Source organism: Asterias rubens, chromosome 13, assembly GCF_902459465.1.
Source record: "Asterias rubens chromosome 13, eAstRub1.3, whole genome shotgun sequence".
Classification (NCBI taxonomy): domain Eukaryota; kingdom Metazoa; phylum Echinodermata; class Asteroidea; order Forcipulatida; family Asteriidae; genus Asterias; species Asterias rubens.
This window is the reverse complement of record NC_047074.1, coordinates 11,962,840-11,986,596: the sequence shown is the minus strand read 5'-3', so window position 1 is coordinate 11,986,596 and position 23,757 is coordinate 11,962,840. Positions and strand designations below refer to the sequence as shown.

Sequence of the window (23,757 nt, the reverse complement as noted above, 5' to 3'; positions counted from 1 at the left end):
TTATAGATAAATGTCATTTTCAGGGTCGAGAGTAGAAGGAAATCTGTCACCATGAATGAGCCTTCATTCAAAAAAATTGTGAAAGTCGAGCCCAAAGCTTGAGTGTTGATGGACTGGTCCCCTGTTTTTATCCACAGAGGTAAAAACATATAGGCTTACTTGCTTTTCAGCACACCAGTGATTTCATTTGATACAATGAAGTCATTGGATAAACGTGCAGTGACGTAAGCTTTCTTGTTATTGGTCTGAGCTGACGTTTGGCACTGTGTACCTTATCAAAGTAAAATGAATGTAGGTGAAAGGTGATTATGGACTAGGTTTGAGGCCACTCTCTGGCGTAATTCTTGAGCCTCGAAGTATGACGTCACATGTTCAGACCAAAGTGTTGATTATGTATAAGTATGTTCAGTGACGCCACCCCAACACTGTCAAGTAAAATGGCGAGAAATAAGTCCATGTGTGTCCATTTAAAGGCAATGCAAACCCTTATATTAAAGGGACATGTTGCCTTGGATCGCGAGTTGGTCCATGTAAAGCGTTTGAAAACCATATGATTGGAAGAATGTTTTAAAAGTAGAATATAACGATCCACACAAAATGCCTCGACACTGCACGGTTTTAATTCCTTATATGTCGTGAACTCAACACGGCATGCCATTTTGTGGAATACAATTTCACAAAATAGCCGACCGTGTTAGTTCGCAAAATAAAAAGAAAACCACTCAACTTCGAGGCATTTATATTGATTGATTGTTGTATGTAGTACCGCTCTCTAGTGGGATTTAGTCAGTGTTTTGGAGGTATATAATCATGACAATCATACGTCTACAGGTTTAAATGAATAACTAAATAAATAAATAAACGGCATAAGATTGGTCTGGAGATGAAAATATTTTATGTCCTTTTAACCTTCCGTACCGCAACCTACCACGGCCAAGTAAAAAAAAACGACATGTTGCTCGTCTGGACTTTATTTTTTTTTTTATAATAGGAGGTCCTTGTTATTTTCAAATGTTGTGTTTTTTCCTTCAAGATGGCCACCATGTCTAAGATGGCCACCATGTCTAAGATGGCCACCATGTCTAAGATGGCCACCATAATAGACCCTGCAACCCGGGATTTTGGCCAACCGGTCTTGGAAAACTACGGAGAGCCATAAATGCAAATCTAAACAAATATCCACAGTTTGTATAGCAACAACAATATTGGCGTTCACATATATAGTTTTTTTGTGGAGTGGATTTGATTGACTCCCGATAATAGATTTCGTTAAAACAAGTTGATTTTTATTTGTTGTTTTTATTTACAAATAAATGAAAATCGTTGCGGCGTCCGAAATCGGAGCAGGCAGGGACGAGCGACATGTTGTTTATTTTAGTCTGCCCTGATATGCAGCTTAGCTATTTACAGAGTGACTCAAAACCATCCAGAAAATACCTTAAAATACCACAATCAAATGAAGAAAGAAATACCACACACACACACACACACCCAAACACACAAATCTGTTTATATATTTAGCCAGTCTTTTGTTTACACGATTACCGAGTTTGCCGAGTTTGTGGATGCCGAGATTTGCTAGGTGCCGAGTGTGCTGGTACCGAGTGTGGAAGGTGGCGAGTTTGTGCCGAGTTTGCAAGATGCCGAAATCGCCTGTTTAAACACAGTCCTTGAGCTTTGAATCTGTTATCTACAGTCGGGTCAAAGAGTTGTACCATCGACGTAGTCTATTTCTGCCTCCATGGTTGTACATATAGATATATATATATAGACCAACTTATTATACCGGAGGCATAAATGAAAAAATGGCACCGTCCGTGTTTTCAACCACTGTAGTGCTTTGTTTTTGCTTCATTTTGGTACCACAAGACACAAATGCGGTATCCCCGACTTCAAACAAGTACAAGTTTCTCTACTTTCCCTTCGGTTCGACCGGCAGCCATTTCATGACTTTAAGCCAATCGGCAAAAGTTTTGGCTCGACTGGGCCACCATGTTACCTTCTTATCCTCAAACGATGCACCTAAGTGGCAACGGGCAGACGACGCGGATGTGTTCTCGCGCGTCGTCTTCAAAACACGCTACACCAAGACTGACGAAATGAACGCAGCACAGGAATTATCCCGCACCACGCTGAGAGGTGAAAGCAGAAATGGTTTCTTTATATTCAACTCGATTTACGACTCCGTTGTCTACGGAAACCCTCCTATAGTCGATGTATTCTTAGGACAATGTGACGACTTACTCTCGGACGACCTCGCCATCGCGAAGCTGAGATCGGAGGAGTTTGACATGCTGGTCGGCGATTCCGGTCTAATTTGCAATGCTTTATTGGCTCAGAAACTGGACATACCTTTTGTCCTGTGCAGTAATTTACCAATAATACCAGCCGAATACAGACTGTAGTAAGTATAATATAATAATAATAATAATAATAATAATAATAATAATAATAATAATAATAATAATAATAATAATAATAATAATAATAATAATAATAATAATAATAATAATAATAATAATAATAATAATAATAATAATAATAATAACAGTTCTTATATAGCGCATTTCACTATAACTGTATCAATGCGCCTTACATTAGTGCCCTGTTTACAGGGCCAATAACATCCCTTTTAATGTTTCTCAGCTCCCTTGGGAGTATACAACCCGAGGACAGTTTATATCCCTCCAAAGGCTTTTTCATATCAACCTCAATCCAACCTAACCCAACCCTCAACCTCAACCAGGTACCCTTTTTTACCCCTGGGTGGAGAGAAGCAATTACAGTAGAGTGTCTTGTTCAAGGACACAAGTGTCACGACCGGGATTCGAACCAACACTCTGGTGACTTAGCACCAGAACTTGAATTCGATGCTCTTAACCACAATTTTGTTTAGTAATGTGCTACTTTAAGCAGTGCGACATTTATGTATGTTAGGCCTAAATGTAGTTAGCCTTTTCTCAAGGCCTTCGTAGACTTGATTCAAGTCCAAATCATTTGAGATTCATTTTACTCTCAGTCCCATCGCCTTGCATCAGAAACCGGGACAGGGACTTGACGACCCCGCAGTTTCCTGATATTTAAATTTATTCACTTTATACATTTGTAAACATTGCTGCGTGATACGTGTTGTCCAATCAAACGCTTTCAAAAAGAAGACTTGTCATTTGTTATTTGTGGGGGTTAAGGATTGAAATTCATTTTTGGATAACCAATAATTACAAAAACACCAAGTGTTCATTTGAATTCAAGGTAAATACGTTGTAACATACATTTTCGATCGGTATTGTTTGCAAGTTTTAAACTTCGAATATTTGGGAAGTGCAGTCCAACGACTTATAATACCCACACCCCCTTGTCTGCTGACGAGTTTATGAAACAACTTCCCGGGTCAATCCAATCCGAACTGGTCACCCCTCGGGACCGGAATCCGGATTAAGTCTGACCCGGATCAATTCTGATCCGAAAGTTGTTAGAGCGTCATGCATTTCAAAGAACTCAGTATACTTTTGTCGCTATCAAAGAAGGTATTTGTCCGGTGTTTATGGCAGTTTGTGGCTTCTGACTGACCACACTACCCTTAATACTCGAATACTTTTCACTTGAGAAGTGTTCAAGCGCTCTGAGTATTTTATTGGTAGCAGTGTAAGACTATGGGTGTCTCTGGTAAATCTTACGGCTAGTAACAAAAACAATTGTTACAGACATTGAATACATAAACTTAATTTAAACCCCCCCCCCAAAAAAAACAAAAAAAACTTGAGAAACCATGCATGTAGTACATTGAAACGTTGAAACGTATCTTGTTTTCCTCCTTGAAGTTACGGAGTCCCAGCAGATCCATCATACATCCCAGAGTATAGCACAAGATACACCTCCAACGAAATGACCTTCTTTCAACGGGTCCATAATGTCTTAAGCTACGGCGTGCAGGACTTTCTTCTACGCCAATATCTGGAAATGTATTATCCACTGAAAGTCAAACACAACATCAAGCCTGAGATGAGTATGCTGGATTCTCAGCGCCAAGCTGAGATAATGTTCTTCAATGGGAATTATCCTCTGGAGACGGCCCGCCCACTTAACCCCAACACAATTTTCATCAACCCCGTTGTTGGGTTACCAAGTAACCAAGTGGTAGGTTTTCAAGATCTGCAAAAATGGCCCTTTTCGAAACCACAGATTCGGATTTGGATTCGGCTTCAGGCTCCGTTCTTTCGTCTGAATCCCTGATGAGCGAGTACGCAAAGCAAGCGCAATGTTGTCGAAACAACCGCGGGGCTTTATAGCTAGCCTGCGCCGAAATTCGAGCTGAAGCCGTGGATTCGAAAGGGCCATAAGGCGGTGACGTCATGCCAAAATCTCTTTGTAAACAGTGTTTAGAGTTTTAACACATTTCTAAGCATAAAGTTTTGTACCTACTTTTCCCACATGTTCACCCAAACAAGGTTACTGGCTAAAGTACAAAGTCACATGTACAACCGGGAGGGGGGGGGGGGGGGGGGGGCGGGAGGGGGGTATCCTGCTTGTTTTTTTTTTTGCTGAACAGAATGTTGTTAGACATCATTCTCTGCTTTAAAAAAAAAGGAAAGAGATGGAAAAAGCGTATTTTCGGAACGGTATTAGGACACCCTGAACTTGAAGTTTGTTTCATTGTTTCACAAATTTCCTCTCAAAGGTTAACGAAGATGTGGCTGACTTTTTGGAAACGGCACCGGCTGGTTTTGTTATTTGCTCATTCGGAAGCTACTTCGCTGTAATGGAACGAGACACGTTACAGATGTTTGCTGATGGGTTTGCTCTGTTACCGTACCGGGTGCTGTGGCAGACTAACGGACACATGTCTAACATCAAACTAGCAGACAATGTCAAGGTCGTTAAATGGGTGCCACTGGCGCAGATCATGAGTAAGTGGATTCTAATAAACTCCCGGATCGGAATTATCCCGGATTCTGTGTTCCAAAGTGGGTCAGACCATTTTCGAGTCAGGCTGAACCGGAATATGGTAAAACAAATTGAATCGTTGACACAATTAGGTTCTTTTTCAGATTCCGGTCAAAATGACCTTGATGGGTCAGGCCCGCTCACAGAACCCGGGTCAGGATCATCTCTAACCCGGATCAGGATCATCTCTGACCCGGATGTTTTAAACTCTGATTGTGTTCCTCTTTGACCTTATATGGGTCATTTTGATTCCGGTCATAATGACCCAGATGGGTCAGGCCCGCTCACATAACCCGGATCAGGATCATCTCTAACCCGGATCAGGATCATCTCTGACCCGGATGTTTTAAACTCTGATTGTGTTCCACTTTGACCCAATTCAGGGCCATTTGATTCCGGTCATAATGACCCAGATATTGGTCAGGCCTCACAGAAGTGTGAAGTCTCCATCTTAGTAGTTAGCATGTTTTACTCTGTATGCTGTTGATATTTTAGCACTTAGTGGCAGGACAAGAAAAGTAGATTTTCTGAAGGATGTTGTTATTTCTTGAAAACTCAAATCATAGTATAATATACCGGGCCTCAAGTTGCATCATTGAAACATTTGACATCGATTTGATAAGACTCTGGGGAAGTTGACATTATTTTACATTATTTTTGCGCAGCATGACAATTTACGTCAACTATTGCGATGTTGTTAAAATATAAGTGAATGGTTTGACTTGTCATTTTATGCAGACCACACGAACGCCAAAGCAATTGTGTCTCACGGTGGAATTAATAGCGTCGTGGAGGCAACGTTGGCGGCGCTTCCAGTTGTTGGGATACCTCTCATGGTTGATCAATTCTCGAACATAGACAAAGTGGTCGCATATGGTTTGGGCATCGCCCTGGAGTTCAACGATGTGACACCACAAACATTGAGTTCAGCCATCACAACAGTTGTGGAGAAACCAAGGTAAATATTAGACTTGTGATGAGTCGATCGGCTTCACATGGGATGTATTATAAAGACGGCAAGTGGCTCATTGGTAGACTTGACATTAAGTCCTTTCAGGCCTGAATATTGAGTGCGAAATTACCTCTTTCTCAAAAACTATACAGAGGGAGCCGTCCCTCACTATGTTTTACACTTTTCAACAGCCTCTCTGTTGCTTGTTAAAAGTAACTTGTTATGCTAACAATGCTATTTTGAGTAATATCCAATAGTGTTCAGTGCCATAAAGTCTTTCTTTATATTCTTCATCTCTCAGATTTCGCGAGAGGGCACTACACGCATCCAGGATTTTGAGTGACCTGACGTCATTTGCGCCCCCAGCTGAGACGCAAGCTAATTGGATCTTACACGTGACCAAGTTTGGAGGCGACCATCTCCGTCCGCCAATCAATGATAGTTATTTCAGTAATCTACTTGACGTCTATTTGTTCCTTGTTTTGATTCTAGCTCTGATCTTAGGTTTCAATGTTTGTTTCTTGTATTTTTGTTGCGTCCGAAGATGTACGCGCAATCAAGGGAAAGATAAAAGAGAGTGAACTATATTTCTGTTTGGACTTGTTTTCCCATAATATCAATGTGTGCTACGCACTGCCCCTTTACACTCGGTGTTTTCCCGAGACCCATCGGAAACAATTTCACACGCCTTGTGTTTATCGTTATACAAAGGTAAAAACAACCGATTCAATTATTACATAATACTAACACAATTAAGTTAGTTACATTTAATGACTTAAAGACACTGGCCACTATTGGTAATTGTCGAAGGCCAGTCTTCTCATTTGGTGTATCATAATGCATAAAATAACAAACTGGTGAAAGTTTGAGCTGGATTGGTCGTTCCGTTGGTGTAGCGAGATAACTAAAGAAAAACACCCTTGTCACACGAAGTTGTGTGCTTCTTAGATGCTTGATTTCGAGACCTCGAATTCTAAATCTGAGGTCTCGAAATCAAATTCGTGGAAAATTATGCTTTTTCCCGAAAGCTACGTCACTTCAGAGGGAGCTGTTTCTCACAATGTTTTATACTACCAACCTCTCCCCATTACTACTCGTTACCAAGTAAGGTTTCATGCTAACAATTATTTTGAGTAATTACCAATAGTGTCCACTGGCTTTAACAGCAGAACTATGGCGTAACCCTAATGGCAAGAACAATGAATAGTGGAAGCACAGAGGTCTACTGACACTGCTACAATATCAACGGACAGTCTCAACGATTAATATTTCTATTTAAAAGGCAGTGGACACTGTTGGTAACACTACTCAAAATAATTTTCATCACAAAACCTTACTTGGTCAGTAATGGGGAGAGGTTGATATAGAATAAAACACTGTGAGAAACGGCTCCCTCTGAAGTGACGTATTCGAGAAAGAAGTAATTTTCAGCGCATTTGATTTCGAGACCTAAGATTTAGAATTTGAGGTCTCGAAATCAAGCATCTGAAAGCACACAACTCCGTGTGACAAGGGTGTTTTTTTCTTTTATTATTATCTCGCAACTTCGATGACCGATTGAGCTCAAATTTTCACAGATTTATTATTGTATGCATTTGTTAAGATACAGCAAGTGAGGAGACTGGTCTTTGACAATTACCAACAGTGTCCGTTGTCTTTTAGTGCATGGTTTTCGTCGGGTGATTACAACGTTTTCAATCACACGATGATTTCGCGCACGTCATTGGTCAAAGCTTTCTGGACCTCTGACAACATGTAGCAATGTCGGACAAGGGACCTTGGACACTAAAGAAATTGATGGGATTTTATGAGGTACATCTTTTTAATTTGTATAACCAACTTGCTATAATTTAGCAAGGGACCCTTGCTAACTTGCTTCCGTGTGAAAGGGCGTAATATAATTATAGTCAGCATTATTTTCAAGAAAAGTGCATTCGAGTTCGTACGATAAGTCAAGGCTTTTTTAAGCCAAACAAACATCCAGTTATAAACAGGACCACTCATGCTTCTGATCAAACAAGATAATCACACCAATCAACCGGCACTTGAGGTAAATAAAGCAGAGTTTATAAAAAACATCATCCAATTGGAAAAAAAAGTTTTAGCAAACGTGTTTGCTGATTTTTATCTGTTTAACCTCCGAAGTCAAACAGTATTTGGTATTAATACCGACCTTTTCTGTCTTTGCTCCATGTTTGTTAGACCTTTCCTTCCTTTATGGGCAAAAATGTTCTGCTGATTTTTATCTGTTTAACCTTTGAAGTTTAACAGTGTTGGTCATTACCATGCAGTGACCTTTATCTGTCTTTCCTCCAGGTTTGTTAGACCTTTCCTGCCTTTATGGACAAGCCGCTCTCAGATGCAATTGTATCTGCCGTGCAATGCTGTCCGCTCCGGATACTTTTGCATATGCAATCGTGTCCGGGGCTATGCAAAAACCGTCCGGCGGACATGTACATGACTTTACATGTATGAGCACACGTAAGCGAGCGTGCATGCACTGAACATCTACGTATATGCAGCATGACTATTCACGTATTTATGATTGCAGCGAATACCCAACGGCCGAACATTTCCCGTGACGAACGTGCTCCGTCTACCGAGGGCGTTTAATTGACTGCAAGGACGGTTTTGCACGGGGCGGACACAACTGCACATGCAAATTTGTCCCGGCGGACACAATTGCATTATACAGCAACGTCCGGGCGGACACGATTGCATATGCAAAACCGTCCGGCGGACATTATTGTATATGCAGTAATGTCCTCCGGATAGTATTGCATAGAGAGGACATAATTGCATAAGACACCGGTGTTGCATGAGATTCTGTCCCCCCATTCAGCGAACAACGGTGCACATTTCTTTTGAAATCATGCTGTCATGCAGCCCATGGTCATTTCCCATATGGGGGAAAGATTTCCCTAGGACACCATAAATTGCTTAAATTTTTTACGATTTGTTTCACAACATTTTTTTAAGGGACAGGTTTAAAAATACAGGAAGAGCTCCAGCTCAAATAATAGGCCTATGACTATTATTGGTTAACAAACAAAGACAGTACCTTAGATTAAAAAAAGAACAACAAAGTGATCGTCCCCTTCCTCATCCTTTTTTGAGGCCACATCCTTTTTAATTTGTTATTTAAATTTTCGTTTTTAAAGGAAAAATCTTCTGTGTATTTCTCATTAAACTCATTAATCGTTTAATAACTTGTAACTACATAAAGCAAGCTGTGACTTTTAAACTAAATAAGTGGAAATTTTGAATAAAAATGCTCGGTGGCCACCTTTGGTAGAAATGAAAAATAAAACATTAAAAGACCCTCATCCTCCTCTTTTTGGAAAAACCCGGACGATCAACTGGTATATATTTTTTTTACTTGGCCTTAGATGTAGTTGGAGGTGTGTAATACTCTTAATAATACACTGGTCAAAGGTGAATCTACACGAGGCAGGTCTCTGGCTATTTTACATCCCACCAAACCAGCCAAGTTGATAAAACAGTAAACTCGTTCCCTATTTATATCCTTGCCAAAATAAAGAAGAAGACAGGTATGGCTACTGATTTTACAGACCCAATGGTTACATTGACGCAATGATTTCATTGGATAAACGTGCAGTGACGTAAGCTTTCCATGTCTGTGTGTGTGGTGATGTTGGACTTGGTTCTATAGTCTTTTGATCGTGGCTTTCCGTCCGATAGCCGCTACCAACAGCGCCCTCTTGTGATCAATCTTTGTCATTTAGCCTTAGTGCGCGTGATAGCTAATAACTATGTGGGGGCGTTTTCCGTGGCTGATATATAATTTTATGCAGAAGAATAACCGCGATCTAAGACTTGAATCAAGTCTAAGGTGATGTTTGTCAGCTGCATTTTCGGTTGTCTGCTTGAGTGCAGGCAAAGTTATGGCACCAGCCGTCGATTTCACCAAACTCATCCTAACCTAGGATTAATCTTAGGGACTTAAGACGAGATAAGTTCCCTATCTGAAGGCGTATGAGGTATTGAACTAAGTTGGGACTACTGCGCGATGCCCGACTTCTACTCCCCATAAACGGAGTAAGTCGTCACCGCTTTGTGTACATTCAAGCAAACAGTAAAAGTAGCATACAATTAAATTCATGTTAGGTCTTTACACACATTGATTTTTGTAAAAATGTGCATGATGTTTTCCCCAGGACACATCGAGCATCGAAAAGGAAGAGCCTGTCCCGAGTAACCTATTGGTGGCGCTTTGTATTTTTAGTCGACATTACGGGTATACATTTATTTCAAACGTAACGGTGACGTAGTCCGGGTTTGCTCTCTGTCAGTGAATTGTACATCAACACGTCTACAATAAAGTGAGACATTTTTGAAAAACATAAGCTTAAATTCAATGGACACTATTAATACTCCAAATATATTGTTAGCATAAAAACGTACTTGTTAACGAGCAATGTAGAGCTGTTGATAGTATAAAAACATTATGGGAAACGGCTCCCTCTGAAGAAAAATGGTTTTCGATAAAGAGGTAATTTCTCACTTAAATAATACTTAAAAAGACTTCAGGCCTGAAGCCTTTTCATGCATCTAAAAACACACACCCACCACGAATTTGTGCAACAAGGTGATTTGCTTTCATTATTCTCTTGCCACTTCGATGATCAATTGTGGCCAATTTATCACTTTGTCATTTTATGCACATTACGTTTTACTCTTTATAATAGTAGTTTGACACAAAAAAGTATACAGAAAATCAGTTTGTTTGTACTCTTGCATTGCGTGTGAATTTGTTTCCATTTGGGACTCAGAAAAACACCGGATGTACAGTACTTATCACACATCCATGTATATAAAGGGTAAACAAATCAACCACAGAAATAGAGTTTACTTTTGTTTGTGTTTTCTTGATTGCTTATTGCGCCTACATCTTCGAACGCAACAAAAATACCAGAAACAAACATTGAAAACAAAGATCAAAACCAGAATCAAAACAAGGAACAAATACACGTCAAGTAGATTACTGAAATAACGATCATTGATTGGCGGACGGAGATGGTCGCCTCCAAACTTGGTCACATGTAAGATCCAATGAGCTTGCGTCTTAGCTGGGGGCGCAAATGACGTCAGGTCACTCAAAATCCTGGATGCGTGTAGCGCCCTCTCGCGAAATCTGAGAGGTGAAGAATAAAAAAAGACTTTTAAGGCAGTGGACACTTTTGGTAATTACCCAAAATAATTATCAGCATAAAATCTCATTTGGTGTAACGAGTAATGGGAAGAGGTTGATAGTATAAAACATTGTGACATAGTTTTCGAGAAAGAAGTAATTTTCCACGAATTTGATTTCGAGACCTCAAGTTTAGAATTTGAGGTCTCGAAATCAAGCACCTGAAAGCAAACAACTTCGTGTGACAAGGGTGTTTTTTTCTTTCATAGTTATCTCGCAACTCCGACGACCAATCGAGCTCAAATTTTCACAGGTTTAGTTATTTTATGCATATGTTGAGATACACCAAGTGAGAAGACTGGTCTTTGACAATTACCAAAAGTGTCCACTGTCTAAAAGGTACTGGACACTATTGGTTATCGCTCAAAAACTTTCTTAGTAACAAACAACGGAGAGCTATTGATAGTGTAAAAGAAACGGTTCCCTCTGAGGTAATGTAGTTTTTGAGAAAGTGGTATTTTGTCCAAAAAAAAGAAGATTTTGTCACTTAAATAAGTGATGAGTGGAATATGAATAAACAGTTAACTAAGGTTCGAAAAAATTAGTTTCCATTTTATTTACAAATTGAAAAGTAGGCCCGACCCGAAAGGGCGAAGTTCGCGACGTCATACGAGGCGCGATATTTTAAGATAAAACGTGTAGTCCCCGTACACTACGTCTGGCACGGAGCAGACTGGACGCACTGTATGGCTGCTGTGCGGGACGGTTTACTCGGATTACCCAGCACGGTGAATCACATGCAGTGCCAACACAAGATAGTGACGCTTGGCGCAAGCTAAAAACATGCCCTAAAAATTGAAACAATGCCCGGTTTTTTTTTCATGTTAGGCAAATGCTCTTTTAGGTTCGTCACGTCTTTCAGGTACCTTCTTTGACTTCCCACTAGCTAGAAAAATTGTTGGAATGGCGTCATGTTTTGGAAAAGAACTTTTCTCTTCATGTCAACATGTGTGGTGTATAGACCATGTGAACTTTGTTTTATACAATAAGTGTGACCTTGTGCATTCTTTGGGTATTCTGGCAGGCAAGATACTACACTGGTCCTAATGGAAAGTTGACATTTTGTGTCATAATTTCCACATAAATCCAAGACTTATGAAAGTAAAAGCTGGACGGGTTGTGAGATGTGCCCCTTTCATCATATCAAAAGTTGATAAGAATTAGACAGTGCAATTTCCATAAAATAGAAGATCTTATGTTTTCTTTATTTGAGCTGTGTACAAATCGTGCCTGCAGTATGTCCAGGTTCTTTGGCTCTTTTGTAAACATGTGATGTCACAGGTCACATCGTCTACGTCCGGATTATCGAAGCACGACGGCTCAAAGTGTTTGCTGCACAGCGCTGGAAAAGACGTCGGACCGGACCACTTTGCAAACTGACCCCATCTTTAGTTGTTTTGCTGCATCCAGCAGCAATACACCTGGTCGTCATTGCCGGAAAAATGAAATAATTTTTTTTTTTCGAAACGTACAAACTCACGACTAGGACTTGAATGTACTTGCACGTACGTGTGTTCGATGTTCGATCGAGGCAAAGTCTGCCTCGAATGACGTCACAGAAGGGGATAGGCGGAGTCACCCCCAAACAATTTTATATATTTTTGTAAACATATAAATCGTTACAAACAATTACTCAAAAAATATTTGATTGTTCATAAACATATACTCTAATATTTGAAAAAAAATATATATATATTTCCAGGTGACTTTAAAAGACTTCATGTTTTTTATATTTCCAGGTGACTTTAAAAGACTTCATGTTTGTAAAAGACTTGATGTCAGGTCTATCAATCTGACTGTCTTTGCGTAAAATGTGAAGCCAATCGACTCATCACAAGTCAAATATCTTACCTTGGTTTCTCCACAACTGTTGTGATGGCTGAACTCAATGTTTGTGGTGTCACTTCGTTGAACTCCAGGGCGATGCCAAAACCATATGCCACTACCTTGTCTACGTTGTTGAATTGATCAACCAGGATAGGTATCCCAACAACTGGAAGCGCCGCCAACGTTGCCTCTAGGAGGCTATTAATCCCACAGTGAGAAACAATCCCTTTGGCGTTCGTGTGGTCTGCATAAATGACAAGTCAAACCACTAACGTGTAACGATCAGTGCTCATGCAGCATAATGATAAACATTGTCATTCCCCCGATGTCTAAAAGACTGACGTCACCGGGACGTTTGATGTCACAGGGACATAACTATTAATGGCACCACCCTTTTGGTTGTTCAAGCCTTTAAGCAGCTTTCGATAGTATAATGAGCATTTTTAGAAAAAGATGTCAACATTTGAATCTGAGGAGCGTCACGGTCATGTGTTAGTTTTATATCTGGTTAATTGTGACCGGAATCAAAGTGAACCAAAATGAGTCAGAGTGGCACAAAATCTGAGTTAAAAACATCAGGGTCAGAATTGATCCGGATCCGGGTTCTGTGAGCGGGCCTGACCCATCTGGTTCATTTTGACCGGAATCTTTGTAAAAAAGACGCAAAATGGTCAAAGTGGCACACAATCTGAGTTAAAAATATCAGGGTAAGAATTGATCCGGACCCAGGTTCTGTGAGGCTTGATCCATATCAGGGGAGTTTTTAACCAGAGTCAAAATGACCCCAAATGAGTCAGAGTGGCACACAATCTGAGTTAAAATTCAATTTGTTTTACCATTTTCTGGGTCAGCCAGACTCAGAAATGGTCTGACCCACTTTGGAACGCAGAATCCGGGATAATTCTGATCCGGGAGTTTATGAGAATCCACTTACTCATGATCTGCGCCAGTGGCACCCATTTCACGATCTTGACATTGTCTGCCAGTTTGATATTAGACATGTCTCCGTTGGTCTGCCACAGCACCCGGTACGGTAGCAGGGCAAACCCATCAGCAAACATCTGTAACGTGTCTCGTTCCATCATAGTGAAATAGCTTCCGAATGAACAGATAACAAAACCAGCCGGTGCCGTTTCCAGAAACTCTGCCACATCTTCGTCAACCTTTGGGGGAGAGAAATTCATGAAACCATAACACTAAATTTAAGGTCAGGGAACCCTAATACCGTTCCGAAAATCCGCTTTCTCCTTCTTTTTCCTTTGTTTTATAGTTTTGTTTGTTTAGATTTCCCGCATAAAATGAATTCTTAACGCCACGTACACATCAAGCGTAATAAAGACATTTTACGGGATCTTTTGGTACATACATCCGCAGGATTTACCCTGAAACTACTGGAGTTTCTTTATGGTTCCAGCACCTAACGCGTTTTTTAGATCACTTTGATAAAAACTTCAAAAGCTGCATACGAACACTATTGTTCGTTCATTTTCTAATAATTTCCGATCGTGAATGTTCAACAGGTTACCATCAAATGTTTACAAAAGAACCACAGAGCCTGGACTTTCTGCAGGCACGAGTTGTACACAGCCGGCCTAAAGGAAGACGCCTTACATTTTACCTTAGATTGCACTGGCTGATTCTGTTTAGTCAATAATAGATTGGGTTTGAAGAAAGGGCCCATTGTTCAGCAATTTAACATCTAATTTATCGTTGCGGTACCCGCTGCCAAAACATAGGATTCGAACTGCCTCTAGCTGCCGGGCAACCTCGGTAGTCTAGTTGGTAAGACACTGCTCTAGAATTGCAAGGGTCGTGGGTTCGAATCCCACCCGAGTAACATGCCTGTGATATTTTTTTACAGGACTCGGGAAAGTACTGAGTATACAGTGCTAACACACATCGGTGTATGGGTAAACATCCAAAATTAATAAACTGATCAGCAGTTCTGTTTGTGTCTTGAATTAAGTGTGAACCAGCGTTTGTAGCATCTTGCCTGCCTGAAAATGCCCGGAAATGTACACGGTCGCTCTTTTGTTGACACACAAATTAATACTTAAGGCTATAAATGCATGTTGGAAAATACCAAGTCAGTAAGGTTTGCGGTGACATCGTGTAACAAAATGGTCACTATAACTCTACAAATCCGCCTGACGCTTATTTTTTTGTATTTTATTCTGTATAATATGAATGTTTGTAATGCAATTTTTACTAAATTGTTGCTACTTGTTTAACTGTTGTGTGTTTTTAAAACCATATCGCTATTTTTGCTAATATTTGTATCCTGTATTTTAATGTTTTTCTTGGCTGTACAGCGCTTTGAAACAGTGTTAAAGCGCTTTATAAATGCATTAAGTTAAGTTACGTTAAGTAAAGTTCTCACACCCACCACTACTCAATACAGAGTTTTGTTTCGTCACCGCAAAACTTACAATAAGAACTTAGATCTTGAAAACCTACCACTTGGTTACTTGGTAACCCAACAACGGGGTTGATGAAAATTGTGTTGGGGTTAAGTGGGCGGGCCGTCTCCAGAGGATAATTCCCATTGACGAACATTATCTCAGCTTGGCGCTGAGAATCCAGCATACTCATCTCAGGCTTGATGTTGTGTTTGACTTTCAGTGGATAATACATTTCCAGATATTGGCGTAGAAAAAAGTCCTGCACGCCGTAGCTTAAGACATTATGGACCCGTTGAAAGAAGGTCATTTTGTCGGTGTATCTTGTGGTATACTCTGGGATGTATGATGGATCTGCTGGGACTCCGTAACTTAGAGAAGGAAAAATTAATAGGTGTCATAGAGGTAGGGTCAGCCTATACTATACATGTATTGGTTTCTCCTTTTTATTTTATTATTTTGATTTTTAAAGGGGTGTAAATTAAGTTTATGTATTCAATGTTTGTAGTAATTGTTTGTGTTATTAATTAGCCGTAAGATTAACCACAGATACCCGCTAGTCTTACACTGCTACCAATACAGTACTCGAAGCACTTGAGCAATGCAAATTATTTAAAGGCAGTGGACACTATTGGTAATTGTCAAAGACCAGTCTTCTCACTGGGTGTATCTCAACATATGCATAAAATAACAAACCTGTGAAAATTTGAGCTCGATCGGTCGTCGGAGTTGCGAGATAACTATGAAAGAAAAAAATACCCTTGTCACACGAAGTTGTGTGCTTTCAGATGCTTGATTTCGAGACCTCAAGTTCTAAACTTGAGGTCTTGAAATCAAACTCGTTGAAAATTACTTCTTTCTCCAAAACTAGGTCACTTCAGAGGGTGCCGTTTCTCACAATATTTTATACCATCAACCTCTCCCCATTGCTTGTTACCAAGTAAGGTTTTATGCTAATAATTATTTTGAGTAGTTACCAATAGTGTCCATTGCCTTTAACCACAGATACCCGCTAGTCTTACACTGCTACCAGTAAAGTGCTCGAAGCACTTGAGCAATGCAAATTATTTAAGTTTTTGATATTGTTGAAATATGAAGTCGAGTCATGTAAAGGGTAGTTTGGTATGCATGCACCATCCATAAACTGCCAGAAGCACCGGACCAATACCTTCTCTAATAGCTATAAAAATTATACTGAGTTCTTTGAAATGCATGACACTCGAACAACTTTCGGTTTAGAATTGATCTTGGTTCGACTTAATCCGGATTCCGGAACCCATGGGCCTGACCTGTTTCCAGATCAGGTCGACCCCAAAAAGCTGTTAAAAATTAGATTAACTGGTGTCATTTTTGGTTTTGCTCCTGGTGGTTTTGTTTTGTTAAAATTTGTTACCCTTCTTGTGGTTTTTAAACGGGCTTTTCTATATTTTGTGCAGTTTTTAAAATATCGTTTATTTTAGTGGAAAGCGCCTTGGGGCCTGGCATAAAAACGGCGCTTTATAAATTCTCTTTTATTATATTATTATTATTATCATTATAAAGACCTTATGCACATGACGTCATTTCAGTAGGGCGCCCTCACCTAGAGGTCAAAAGGAGGTTGTTCATTGGCCAATCCTGTGCGCCGCGCGTACAAATCTGTGCGTTTCGATTGTTTCGTCACCGTTTTTCCACTAAGATGGCCGCTGGATGACGTCAATGCATAAGGTCTATTGTCCTTTAAAAACTCGCCTGCCCCAGGCAACTTGTCCCTTTACGTTTGGTGCGCTCCTTGGTACGGCGTCTCGCATGCTGACCGCTCCAAACATCTTCTTAATAGACAGTGGTTACTACTGTAACATTAGTCTTTTGTCAAGGCGTTCGTGGCTTTTGGAGAGCCGCGATCTAAAGCGACTGGAACGAGAGACCACGCACGCAAGTGACACAGCTCCGCTACTCGATCGCCACCTCGACTCGTGGGCGTGGTCTTCTGTTCCAGTCGCTCCACTGTTCATCACACGCCACGAAGGCCTCATATTTGATTCAAGTCCCGTTCTCGATCGTGCGAGGGGTCCCTATATAATTATGTACCTATTATGTGGTCTCCAGAACCTATCCCTAAAATGATTTGGACTTGAATAAAGTCTACGAAGGCCTTGAGAAAAGGCTAACTACATTTAGGCCTATCATACATAAATGTCAAACTGCTACCAGTAGCGTATTTTTTATAAAAATTATACCTACTACAGTCTATTTTCGGCTGGTATTGATGGTAGACTACTGCACAGGACAAAAGGTATGTTAAGTTTCTGAGCCAATATTGAGTTGCAAAGGTTACTGGAATCGCCGACCAGCATGTCAAACTCCTCCGATCTCAGCTTCGCAATGACGAGGTCGTCCGAGAGTAAGTCGTCACATTGTCCTAAAAATACATCGACTATAGAAGGGTTTCCGTAGACAACGGAGTCGTAAATCGTGTTGAATATAAAAAAACCATTCCTGCTTTCACCTCTCAGCGTGGTGCGGGATAACTCCTGTGCTGCGTTATTTACGTCATTCTGAGTGTAGCGTGATTTGAAGACGACGTGCGAGAACAAATCCGCGTCGTCTGCCTGCTGCCACTTAGGTGCATCGTTTGAGGATAAGAAGGTAACATGGTGGCCCAGTCGAGCCAAAACTTTTGCCGATTGGCTTATGGTCATGAAGTGGCTGCCGGTCGAAACGACGGGAAAGTAAAGAAACTTGTACTTGTCTGGGGTCGGGGATACCGCATTTGTGTCTTGTGGTACCAAAATGAAGCAAAAACAAAGCACTACAGTGGTTGAAAACACGGACGGTGCCATTTTTTTCATTTATGCCTCCGGTATAATAAGTTGGTCTATATATATATATTTATATGTACAACCATGAAGGCAGAAATAGACTACTTCCATGGTATGACTCTTTGACCCGACTGTAGATAACAGATCCAAAGCTCATGGATTGTGTTTAAACAACACATAATTATGGCTAAATATAATACAGGTGTGTATGTGTGTCTGGTATTTCTTCGTTGGATTGTGGTTATATTTGAAGTTTTCTTTTAAAGGCAGTGGACACTGTTGGTAATTACTCGAAATAATTATGAACATAAAACCTTACTTGGTCACGAGTAATAGGGGGAGGTTGATGGTATAAAACATCGTGAGAAACGGCTCCCTCTGAAGTGCCATAGTTTTCGAGAAAGAAGTAATTTTCCACGAGTTTGATTTCGAGACCTCAGATTTAGAACTTGAGGTTTCGAAATGAACCATCTAAACGCACACAACTTCGTGTGACAAGGGTGTTTTTTTTTCTTTCATTATTATCTCGCAAGTTCGATGACCGATTGAGCTCAAATTTGTACAGGTTTGTTATTTTATGCATACGTTAAGATACACCAACTGTGAAGGCTAGTCTTTGACAATTACCAATAGTGTACACTGCCTTTAATTGATAGTTTTGAGTCGCTCTGTAAATAATTAAGCTGCGTATTATGGGCAAGTTTAATTAACATGTTGCTCGTCCCCGCCAGCTCCGATTGGACGCCGCAACGATTTCTCTTCTTTTAAAGGAACATTACATGAGTTAGTTTTGCTAGCCATAAAGTTGCTGGCAGTGTAAGCACTTCATGTACACAACATGAAACATAAGCTGACAAACCTGTAGAAGTTCGAGATCGATCGGCCATCTGGGTCACGAGAGATAAGTGAAAAAATGAATAGTAAACTGAATGATAAATTACTCAATGAGTAATAAACTCCAAACGCGAAATTTGGTAATTTATTTCTCATAAAATGTGAAATTTCAGACAGAAATATTTCAAGGGATGTTTTCTACTATCATCATCATTATACACTGAAAACATCACTTAGTCAATTGTCTAAAAAAAAATAGTCATTTACATGGTTTAATTTGACTAATCATTAATTGGTCACTCAATCAAAAGATTAGTCAATACACACTGAAATGACAAATTATAGTTTGTCTTTGAAAATGGTTTAAAATGACTAATTGATCTGGAGATTGGTAAAACACGAAATTTAATTAGTCATCCAAGAAAATTAATTAGTCATGCAGCACAACTATTTAGTCTTTCAATTAGTCTGACAATACCAATAATTAGTCTTTTACACACTTCTGTTATAATTAGTCACTGTAAATTTATTGCAAATCCAACACAACTCCAACTGAAGCAACTTTGTTAACCATCAGTTCCTTTGAGAACAATCTGCTGAATAACTACTGAATCTCAAAAATTGTTTAACATTATTAAACAAACTTCAATAGATTTTTTTTTCCCAACTTGCAAAGTCAAAAAGTTGTTTTAACAACCCATTAGTCCCACCTACAGTACACACCGTGGTGACATGACTTTAATAAAGTGGTATTTAAAGTCAAATTCAGTGATGTACCATTGTTTCAATCGACAGTGAAACAATTATGAAAGTAAAAAAGTTATCACAAGTCTCTAATTTTACGTGAAAACCTGTAATTTTGTATGCCCTTTCAGTGCAAAATTTTGAACACAACTTCATTCGCTGCCAACAATAACTTTAAGAGGTATATTCCATAGAGGAATTTCATTGTTAAAAAGTGTAATTTAATACAGTTAAGACACAATATTATGGAAATTTAGTATACAGAACCATATAATGGAATTACATTCACATTGCACACGTTTTGGGGGTGCTAACAGATTTTGCACTGAAAGCGTATCAAATAAAGTTAAAACTTACACAGTTTAATAATGTAAGATTGGCCATGATGATTTTGTCTTTCTTTCACAAGTGGACTTTGACTACTGAAAAATAATTGTACTGTTTTTTTTATGGTTAAAGATTTGCACAAAACTTACATGGTATAAAGATGGTCATGGTAGAAAACTTCCCTTGAAATAGTTTTGCTTGAAATTGCATAGTTTTTAGGAAATGAGTAAAACAATAGTATTTATAGTAGGGTCATATCTTTGGATTCCGTGACCATTTTTTGCTACCTTTTTTTCTCGATGGATTTGACTTCAGGAACCATCTAAAAGAAAAATAAGCCCCTATGAACCTCTGAAATGTGATAGGAACTTTTTTTTTATTGCGCAATATGCAAAATGGCCGCCGACGCCATCATGAAAAACATAACTTGTAATAGCTCTGGCACCATATGAGCTAGACAGACAAAATATATGTCCTTTTGAACTATATCTGGCATGCCAAACACACTGGAATGGTAATTGTAAGGTTTGGGGACCATCTTGACCTCTAAATCCAAGATGGCCGACATCTCCAACTTGAAAAATATACTAGCTATATGGAACCAGATAGGGAAAAAGAGGTGTATATTCCCACTATTTCTGCCATTACAAAGTCCACTGGAATGGTAATTTTAGAGTTAGGGATCATCGTGGTCACATAATCCAAGATGGCCGCCTCCGCCATCTTGAAAATTATGAAATGTGACAGCTCTGGCACCAGATAAACTAACAGAGAACAATCAGGGTTTCATTTTTAACATAAATCAATTATGGTTTTTGTTTTGTTTATAGGGATAATATTTAATAAGATTATTATCTAAAAATATCATTGGCCATCCTGAGTGATGAAAACCTATTCATGCCTCTATTATATTATTTGATAGTTAGAGTCTATGTCTGTCTAGGTCATCTGGTGCCAGAGCTAATATGGAAGTTATGTTTCAAGATGGCGAAGGAGGCCATCTTGGATTTAGAGGTCAAGATGGTCCCCAAACTTTACAACTTCCATTCCAGTGTATTAAGCATGTCAGAGATAGTGGAAAAAGGACATCTCATTTGTCCGTCTAGGTCATCTGGAGCCAGAGCTATTACAATTTATGTTTTTCAAGATGGCGTCGGCGGCCATTTTGAATATTGCGCAATAAAAAAAGTTCCTATCACATTTCAGAGGTTCATAGGAGCTTATTTTCTTTTTAAATGGTTCCTGAAGTCAAATCCATCGAGAAAAAAAGGTAGCAAATAAATGGTCACGGAATCCAAAGATATGACCCTGCAGGATAAATTATGATGTTTGAAAAAAAGTTTAAAACACATAAGTCTTATTGAGCTTAAACTTTCACATGTTTGCTATTTTAAGTGCATGTTGGGTCGTATCAAGTTTGTTTTTACATTTTCTTGGAAAGTGACCTTTTCTAAGTTAAACGTGCCAGTAGGCTTAAAACTGACTTATGAATACCAGTCTGGTCGTCTATCTTAAGAACACCATATTGATAAAAAGCAATTGTCTTCACTAGTTCTGGGATGTACTGCAGGTGAAATACAAAAAACGAGGAAATGTAGCACGCGACTGCTGTTGTTACATCATCAACAACAGAAACTACCTCGCCTTCTGCAACTCCTTTAAACTCTGTAGACACATGTGCCGATTGTTCATCCATTTCGATGTACACAGGATGTGTGGTGTCTTCATCCTTCAATAAATAAAAGTAAAAAGTAAAATTACTCAATATTGCTGTAAGCAACCAGATGTCTTATTCATACTTCAAGTAGTAAATGGACAAAACTTTATTTATGCTACAATACAGCACATCAGTGCTTTGGGAAGCAATTTTGCAACATTTTTTTCTACAATTTGAGACCACTGCATGACATCACATAACACTATTAGTTATTATACAAGCATGAGAGGAATACAGAAAAACACGACAGTCCTTCTGCGTCCCATGTCAACATGGGATGCAGATTTTTTTGGGGTGCATATTCCACGAGTTCGTGGGTGATCACCCCCCCCCTTTTAAAGGAATAAACCATAAATAGGCAAGTTTTCCACAAAATTGTGCAAATTTGGATCAGAATAAATGCTCTAATCAAAACTCCTTAAAATAAGTAAAACAATAACTATGATCTTTGACACAATACCTTGACCTTTGACCAAGATTAAAAAAAAAAAATATTCCAGAAATTTCATGAAAAAAACTCTGCTTGATAGAGCAGATTACCACGTACAAAAACCATTACAATTTATTTGGGGTCATAAAATGAAGGTTCTGTGGTGGTTTTGCCAGAAAGGAGGTGGGGTGCATGCAAGTAGTATTCAGTTGACATACATTACCGCTTACACTAGAATTAAAAAAAAAACTCGATCCGTGTTTTGTGTACCAAACATATGGACACGCGTCTAGGAATCAGACATCTGGTTCCCAGACGCGTGTCCATATGTTTTTGTACGCAAAGCACGGATCAAGTGTTTTTTAATTTTAGGACAAACGTGTGTAGATAATTCTCCACGTTGGTCCTGGGAAAAAAATTATATGCGCACGCTCGTCACGTGTCGTGACTTCGCGATGCGTTCGGCAGAGTTCGGGGACAATCAGTATTTGAAGTGTAGAGGTAAAACAGAGCATTTGGGGACTGAATAACGGTAGGAATTTATAACTTTTGACATTTTTTGAGATTGCGGAGTGGGTTCTCTGGTCGCCCCCTTGGACATTGAGATATCAAAGGACACATAGAGCCTAATTTTTGCGAGATTAAAATAAAAATAAAGAGAGATTTTTGATTCCAAAATTCATTGAACAATGATTGAACCATCATTAATGCGTGAGAGATATAAAGCTAGTTATCTTGTGTTATATTTAAAGGAAAATAATAAACTATGTAAAATTGCTTTTTTTTTTACGTTTTTTTATTATAGCTGATTTTGAATTTTTCTGTAAATGCCTTTCATCGATAACCTGGTGCTCGTAGGGTGTTAACCTATTGTAACTTTTTTTTTCTTCCTTATTTTATTTTACAAAAATAATAATATAGTAGTTTTAGATATTGTGAGATTTAATGTGATTAATATATCAGGTGGTCTTTTTTATAAAGTAGTATTAACTCCAGAATGCTGCAACATGTTTTTGGTGGACTCGATTTTGGTTCAATAAAAACAAGAACTTAACAATGTTCTCGGAATCTTTCTGACTTGAACTTTGATACAACAATTTGTATAAGCCAATACCTCAACTTTGATGGGTGATTAATAATCAACAAGAACGCGGAAACTGCAACAACTTTCGAGTTTAATATAACAAACTTTTGATGTAAGACATGGCGCAGGTATCTGCTGCTCAATTTATTATTTAAACCATCGCAGCTCCCTGGGGAGTATTACAGCATTTGTTGCCATGGCATTAGGCTCAATCGCCTTGAACACCCAGCAGGGTGGATATGTGCGCATTACAAGTCTTATTATTATTATTATTATTATTAATCAACCACAATAACCATTTCTTGCCCCACAGGTACTCATTTACCCATGGGTGAAGAGAAGCAATTATAGTGTAATAAGTGTCTTGCTGAAAGACACATGTCATGGCCAGGATTTGAACCCACACTCTGTAGACCATAGCCACCCAAAGTCAGTCTGGTGTGCTAGACCGCCAAGTCATAAAACGCCCGTAACAACATACAGATG

General features: G+C 39.2%; 2 protein-coding genes across 2 annotated transcripts; one reads left to right on the top strand and one right to left on the bottom strand.

Moving 5' to 3' along the window:
- The first annotated feature begins 1,805 nt into the window (after positions 1-1,805).
- LOC117298736 (UDP-glucuronosyltransferase 3A2-like) lies at positions 1,806-6,477 on the top strand. Its single transcript, XM_033782055.1, has 5 exons — positions 1,806-2,404; positions 3,822-4,137; positions 4,679-4,907; positions 5,683-5,902; positions 6,198-6,477. Exons 1-5 carry the CDS (start codon positions 1,806-1,808, stop codon positions 6,475-6,477), a joined length of 1,644 nt encoding a protein of 547 aa, XP_033637946.1.
- Positions 6,478-13,792: 7,315 nt separating this feature from the next.
- LOC117298735 (UDP-glucuronosyltransferase 3A2-like) lies at positions 13,793-18,156 on the bottom strand. The gene is made up of 3 exons (XM_033782054.1): positions 17,558-18,156; positions 15,393-15,705; positions 13,793-14,098 (listed from the first exon to the last, which is right to left on the bottom strand). The coding sequence occupies exons 1-3, from the start codon at positions 18,154-18,156 to the stop codon at positions 13,793-13,795; spliced, it is 1,218 nt and encodes a 405-aa protein (XP_033637945.1).
- Positions 18,157-23,757: the final 5,601 nt, after the last annotated feature.